The sequence below is a fragment of the Myripristis murdjan genome, chromosome 1, assembly GCF_902150065.1.
Source record: "Myripristis murdjan chromosome 1, fMyrMur1.1, whole genome shotgun sequence".
Taxonomy (NCBI): domain Eukaryota; kingdom Metazoa; phylum Chordata; class Actinopteri; order Holocentriformes; family Holocentridae; genus Myripristis; species Myripristis murdjan.
In genome coordinates this window covers 768599-776098 of record NC_043980.1, presented here as the reverse complement: position 1 = coordinate 776098, position 7500 = coordinate 768599, and the positions used below count along the sequence as shown (strand labels likewise).

The following is a 7500-nucleotide window of genomic DNA, read 5'->3' as shown; positions in this document are numbered from 1 at the left end:
TTAATTTTGACGACGAGCTCTTCATTCTGAGTTTCCTGTCCGCTGAGTGTTACCGGTAATTTATACACGAGAACCGCTGTCATTCATATATGAAATCTATATTTAGCAGTGATGGCCATCGGTTATTATTTGGTACCTGTGTGGGTTGTTTACTCTGTACAGAGCTGCAGAAATGTGCAAGAAATTAAAAGAAATAAATGAAAATAAATAAATAAATGTACTTTTGGAGAAAACAGCTGTCAGTCTGTCCTTCAGCCACCAGGGAGCGCCGTGGGGGGGCGGAATAGGCATTTTATTAAAGACAAATCAGTGCCTAAAACTAACTGCAGCTGGTGGGCCGGCCATGTGTCCGGCTGCTGCTAACCCTAACCCTAAACCCTTAACTCTAACCCCTAACCCTTAACCCCTCAACCCTAACCCTAAACCCTAACCCTAACCCTTAAACCCTAAACCCTAACCCCTAACCCTAACCCTAACCCCTAAACCTTAAACCCTAAATCCCAACCCCTAAACCTTAAACCCCTAAACCTTAAACCTTAAACCCCAACCCCTAAACCCTAACCCTAACCCTAACCCCTAAACCTTAACCCCTAACCCCTAAACCTTAAACCTTAAACCCCAACCCCTAAACCTTAAACCCCTAACCCCTAAACCTTAAACTTTAACCCCTAAACCTTAACCCCTAACCCCAGCCTGAGAGACAGTTCTCAGCCCAGACAGGGAGCAGCGTGTTGGAGCTGCACTGATGAGGACAGATTCCCCGGGATTCACCAACCTGCTCCAGGCCTCGGGCCCCTAAATCCTCCCTGCCGAGGCCCCGGGCCCCCAGGTCCTCCCTGCCGAGGCCCCGGGCCCCCAGGTCCTCCCTGCCGAGGCCCTGGCTGAGTCCCCGGGCCCCCACTGGCCCCCACTCTGACACTGTTTACTGTCTATTTGACCCCTCATTAGCTGTAACAGCACAAATGAAGAACCCACTGCATACACACATTCTACATACACTCGTAACAACATTGACATTATTTGAGTTGAGTTTGAGGTTGTTTTAAACTCCTGAATATAATTAAAGAAAAAAAGTTTTAATCTGCCTTCCACTGTGAAGCAGCAGGACCAGAGTGCATGTGGTGCAAACAGCATGTGGTGTGAGGAAAGAGGAACATCTTATCACATATCCCTCCTCCATTTTCCCAGTTTGAGTTTGTTGAGTCGGCGTGACGCACCGCTCAACCCAAAACCACACACAGTTTGGATCAGATATCAGATTATTATTATTATCATTAGTATCATGCAGCCATGCACACACTGCAATTGCACCTGACTGCAGTACACAGATTGGGGTTGGGCTAAATGTGGGCGGAGCTAAACGTTTGACTCCGTGCGGGCGCCATCTGGTGGCGGAGATCATGCAGCACATTCTCAAACATCAGTGCAGCACCTACAGACAACGATTATAATATATATTATATATAGATATATATAGATTATAAAATAATTATGTAATATATATATATTGTAATATAACTATATATTATATATAGATTATATTAATATTAATATTTAATTAAAATACACAGGGAGAGCTGATAATTAAATGTATTACGTGTCACTGTTTGATCAACTCTGTCCTGATATGTTACTCCTCTGGGTTCAGGTCAGGTGCTCACAGCTTCACATGCAGCTTCTGACTGAGGTTCAGCTCCCACTGAACTTTTAACCTGTGCAGCGAGGGCCAGGTGAGCCGGAACAGTGAGATAAGGACTGAATATTGTGCTTCTAACTGTATTAAAGAGAAACAGCTATGGGAAAAGGTTCATGCATTTGATAGACTTAGACATTCCTACTTTTAACTTTAACCTGTAAAAAAAAAAAAAAAAAAAAAAAAATACATATCTATATATATATATATATACACACACACACACACACACCCCATAGCATTTCCCTGAAAGTGACAGAGTATATACATAGACACGTTATTTTGTACACTCAATTATATTAGCTAAGTCAAATAAACCACAGACAGAAGACTTTGCATCATTGATTTTTATTTTTCCCCCAGGCCTAAACATGTTTGATCTGTAAAGACAAAACAGACGTTAAAGCCTAGTCAAGAACATTCCTGAAGCTACAATGGCAAGTATGGAGGTATTTCTCTCTCCTGGTGGTACGATAACACACGTTCCCTTTCATGGTGCTCGGGCCCTAAAGAAGGTTGGAGAAGGCAGAGAACAGCGAAATAAGAAACGCCCCCAGCAGGCAGCACACCCCGTCCCGTCCCCAGCTCTGTCCAGTTCTCAGCTAGAGAGGAAACAGGTTGTTGGTCTCAAACAGGTGGGTGTGTTTTCTCCTGCAGTGTGTTTTGAAGTTTTTTTTTGTTTAAAATCATCTTGCAATGAGGACAAGTGACTTTCTTTTGTTCACTAGACGCTTTAGTGGCCTCGGAACGCTCTGCAGGAGCCAATGGGTGACGAGCGGGGGCCTCTGGGTGCCGAGCGGGGGCCTCTGGGTGCCGAGCGGGGGCCAATGAGTGATGAGCGGGGGTCAAAGACTGCTGCACAGGGACCTCTGGGTGCTGCGTGGGGGTCTCTGGGTGCTGCACGGGGGCCTCTAGGTACTGACAAAGGGCCAAAGACTGCTGCACAAGGACCTCTGGGTGCCGAGCGGGGGCCCCTGGGTGCCGTGCGGGGGCCCCTGGGTGCCGTGTGGGGGCCTCTAGATACTGAGCGGGGGTCTCTGGGTGCCGTGTGGGGGCCTCTAGATACTGAGCGGGGGCCCCTGGGTGCCGTGCGGGGGCCTCTGGGTGCCGAGCGGGGGCCCCTGGGTGCCGAGCGGGGGCCTCTGGGTGCTGTGCGGGGGCCCCTGGGTGCTGTGTGGGGGCCTCTAGATACTGAGCGGGGGTCTCTGGGTGCCGTGCGGGGGCCCCTGGGTGCTGTGTGGGGGCCTCTAGATACTGAGCGGGGGTCTCTGGGTGCCGTGCGGGGGCCCCTGGGTGCCGAGCGGGGGCCGCAGCATGCCCCTCCTCCTGGTGTATTTCTAAGTGCCTTGTAAACTGCAGTCGGTTTATAATGGTCGCTGCACAGTAACAACAGTGAAAATGTGTTGCTGTGCGACAGCTCAGTCCACACTTGATCACTGTGAACTCTGTCAGAGAGGAAGGAAGGGAATGAGACTCATGAACTCATGAATGAATTAGTGTAACATGTAAGATAACCTTTGTGTCTGACTGCAGAGTGGCCCTTCATGTGGATGTGCACCAGGTACCGAGCAGCCACGTATCTGCAGAAGGGACAGTGGAACAGCTCACTGGTGTGTCACCGTCCAGGAGGACACTGATGTGTCTCTGCATGTCAGAGGGGACAAGAGCACAGCATCACTTCAAGCCCAGCTGTTATCTTCCTCTGCTGTTTAAATTGTTCATATTTCTATTTTTTTTATATTCCTTGTTTATAGTGTTTATATTGCTTACTGCTATTTATCATCTGTGTATACTGTATATTTCTTCTAAATTTGCACATTGACCTACATCTATGCACATTTTATACACCCATGCACACGGTTTTTTGCACATTGCTTTTTGCACACTGGGTTGTACTTAGATCTTATTCTTTATTTTTTATTTTTATTTATTTAATCTGTAATCTGTGGATACTGCTGAAAAACTGCGAATTTCCTTCGGGATGAATAAAGTATCTATCTAAACATTACTGACCATCTGAAACTAATAGGAACACGTTTTTTTTGTTTTGTTTTGTTTTTTTTTTTTGTTTTTTTATACCACATTTCCCCCCTCAGGGACGGCCTCAGGAGGAGGATGTACGTCAGCCTGGGCGTCACCGTGGAGAGCATGAGACGCCTCCAGCCCAGCGTGTGGGGCTCCATGTAGCGGGACACCTGTCATGCACACACACACACACACACACACACACACACACACACACACACACAGTAGGTGTAGGTAACAAATGGACACAGAATGAATGAAGGAATGTATTTCATTACATTTATTCTGATCATTGACAATGCAGGATTCCAATATCAAAATCTAATGCACTACGCAGAGTGAGGCCATGCAGTAAATGTTGATATTCAAATCCTGTTATTACGCCTCATCATACTCCAATTCAAGTGAATGAGTTATTGATTACCTTCTTTATTTCTCTCAGTCATACTCTAGGATAGAAACACACAAACAAGGCGCATTAGTTACTGTGTTTATACACCTGGATTTGAAATATGAGTTTCTGACACACTGCAGTGAACCTGCCTGACCAGAGAAAATCAGGACACACACACAAACACAGAGAGAGAGACAGACAGACAGACAGAGAGAGGGAGAGAGGTTAAAAGAACTGTTGGTTTTGTTATGTGTGTGTGTTAAGTGTGTGTTCTGTGTGTGTTCTGTGGTGCGGTGTGGGTGTGCAAGCTGTGGTAGGCTGTAGATAAAACACAGGCAAATCTGGAGGGGAAAAGCAAAATTTAAATCAGGTTTCAATGTTCCACAAAACATATTTTACCAGGATCACCAAGACCCACCGGACACACGGTGCATGATGCAGGAGCCGGCAGAAACCTGCAGGTCAAGCTTCTGCACAGCGTCCTCTGCTCATGGATGTGATGTGTGTGCATCAGGCTCTGAGTGTGAGCCCTGCTTAATAGCCCAGTCATTTTAGGCCAAAATTGGGGTCAACCTGGGACAAAGTGCAAGAGAAGCAAACTGAACTGATTTTGTATCCTCAGTTTGTCCTGAGTGAGGGGGAAAAGTCCCAAGGAATCCCATTGGTGGAAAGTTTTGAAAATCACCTATATATGACCACATATTACCAAAAAACACTGTTTTTAACACACAGGGGAAAGGGGTTCAACATTTTACTTTCAGATATCACTATAAAAATTCACAAGTTGATTACACACACAAAGACAAGAAAAAAAGTCAATTACAAGTTCTTTGAATTATTCTGTTTACACATGCATATCACACATTATCTGATTTGATATGCGCTAATAAGGAATATAAGGAATAAATGCCAGAACTGATAATTAAACAGTGAATTAAAAGGTTACTATATATATATAGTAACCTTTAATTCACTGTTATATAGTAACCTTTTAATTTAAGGTTACTATATAACAGTAGGTTTTTCATAAAATGACTGGACTATAAGGTGAGGGGGCCGGAGCCTCGGCCTCTGCTCTCCTCTCTGTCAGAGCCCCTTTACATTGAAACTGAGGACAGAGCAGACTGTGTTTTGGGAGGAGAGGAGAAAACTCTGTCAAACACTGCCTCAGTGAGTGGAGGTGGTTTAGGAAGAGGCTGCGGCCCCTGGGCTTCATGTCTGACAGCTGCTTTACTGGAAAACTGAAAAAAAACAACCACCATCATGTTGTTACTCAGACTGAGGTAAACACTTGGCCTCTGCTCTGCCTGCATGGATACTTTAATGATCAGCTGGCAGGTTTCTCCATAAGTTAGTTTCTACTTCACACGGACAGAGCGCGAGGGCCCCGCGCCTGGGCACCTGGGCCCCGTCAGCTCCTCCCACGTTGAGCCCCTCCCCGCGCCGCGCGCTGCACGCAGGGCACACTGCACGCAGGGCACGCTGCGTCGCCGGCCTTACACGTCACGGCTGCGACGCGCGCGGCGCTCTTCCCTCGGTCCCCGCAGCGGCGTGTCGGCGGTGCGCACACAGTTGCGGGTTTTGTTCGCTGCTCGGTGGATCAACGCCCCGGAGGAGAAGACATGGCTGCGGCCTCGGTGCCCGGGAGGAAGAGGCTCCTGAAGGAGGAGGACATGACCAAGGTGGAGTTCGAGACCAGCGAGGAGGTGGACGTCACGCCGACCTTCGACACCATGGGCCTGCGCGAGGACCTGCTGCGCGGCATCTACGCCTACGGTAGGCCGAGGCTCCGCGGCCTGCGGGCCCGGGGCTCCGCGGGGCCCCGCACGGCCCCGCAGGGCCCCCGGGCCGCCCCGCAGCTGCTCACATCAACACCACACAGAGTTTTAACCGGATAATGATGTCGAAAATACATTCAGAGACACACTTTAGTCAGATTTGAACGGTACAACAGAAGCGGGAGCACAGCGGGGCCGCCAGCTATGAGCTAGCCGTTAGCTGTTAGCCGCTAAGCTGCTAAGCTGCCGTAAAGCGTGTGGAGGTGTTGTGGAGAGGGAGGCCATGTAAACAGTGCGGCTGTAAATGAAGATGCCTTCAGTAAACACCTCAGCTGCAGGTTAGCGGGCCCGTGTGGCTGTGAGCTGCCGGCAGGGGGCGCTGCACCGCCGCCTCACAGCCACAAGCAACGGAGGAATATAACAGTACTCATTTCAGTGCAGGGCCTGTTGTTGTTGTTGTTGTTGTTGTTGTTGTGTGTTTGTTCCCTCTGTATAATCCCAGTATAGCTGAACACCCTGTGCTGGTCTGAGCTGGTGTCACAGTGGAACAGGGTCCTGCAGGGTTCTGCCGGGTCCTGCTGGGTCCTGCAGGGTTCTACAGGGTTCTGCTGAGAACCCGAGGCCCGTCCTCTGACTGTGTGTTTCTCTCCTCCGGCTGCAGGCTTTGAGAAGCCGTCGGCCATCCAGCAGAGAGCCATCAAGCAGATCATCAAAGGCCGAGACGTCATCGCCCAGTAAGACCCGCCCCGCCCACAGCACTGCAGCTGGAACTGGGTCCTCCAGGGGCCCCGTGGGTCCTCCAGGGGCCCCCGAGGGTTCTCCAGGGGGCCCCGTGGGTCCTCCAGGGGCCCCCGAGGGTTCTCCAGGGGCCCCCGAGGGTTCTCCAGGGGCCCCCGAGGGTTCTCCAGGGGCCCCAGGGGGTTCTCTTTATTAATTTTGATCCTAGAGTAGTGAAACTTCAGATTTCAGATTTTGTTGTTGCTCTCTGTCTAAAACGTGACCTCCTGTTTAAAACGTGATGGCTTTATTTTCAGCTTCAGCAGGGCAGCAACTGGAACGGGTTCTTAATCCAGACAGTCTTTCTAGTTATTTTAGTTTTAGGGGTGGAGATAAATATTTTAAACATACTAGATCTGACCGTGTGACATGTCCTGGTTCTGAGAGAGGGGTCCCAATAAGGCACAGCCTGAAAAAAATCAAAAGTTTGGTCCTCAGCAGCTCCAAAAGCTTATATTTTAGACAGAAAGCAGCAACAGAATCTGATTTAGCACCTTTCATTTAGTAAATACACGAAGTTTCATCACTCTAGGATGAAAATTAATAAAGTTTCAGCACATTGAAGTTGTGCCAAAAAGCAAGTCGTCACCTGACCAAACTCACATGACTACCTCACTTTAAAAATTAATCAAAAATTCACTTTTGGTCAAAAATAGCTGAAATTAGAAATGTTTTTGTTTCAGATATAGCTTCATCAGATGTGAGATTTTTTTTTTTTTTTTAAAGAAATTCCTGAGGTCATGGTGACAGATGTATGAAAACTGCTGATCTGACCTGTAAATACAGTGTATTAATCATTAATCATGACAGTTGCACTTTTGTCATATTCAACT

General features: G+C 48.0%; 2 protein-coding genes across 2 annotated transcripts in view; both read left to right on the top strand.

Annotated features, from left to right (window-relative positions):
• The window catches only part of LOC115357249 (serum response factor-like), a 28544-nt gene that overhangs the window by 18275 nt on the left and 2769 nt on the right, over positions 1-7500 (top strand). The gene's annotated exons all lie outside the window — the stretch shown is intronic.
• Positions 5612-7500, top strand: part of eif4a3 (eukaryotic translation initiation factor 4A3) — a 9161-nt gene continuing 7272 nt past the window's right edge. The window contains exons 1-2 of the mRNA XM_030048696.1: positions 5612-5888; positions 6552-6624. Coding sequence (XP_029904556.1) covers positions 5735-5888; positions 6552-6624 — 227 coding nt within the window. The 5' untranslated portion in view covers positions 5612-5734. The remainder of the gene's footprint in view (positions 5889-6551; positions 6625-7500) is intronic.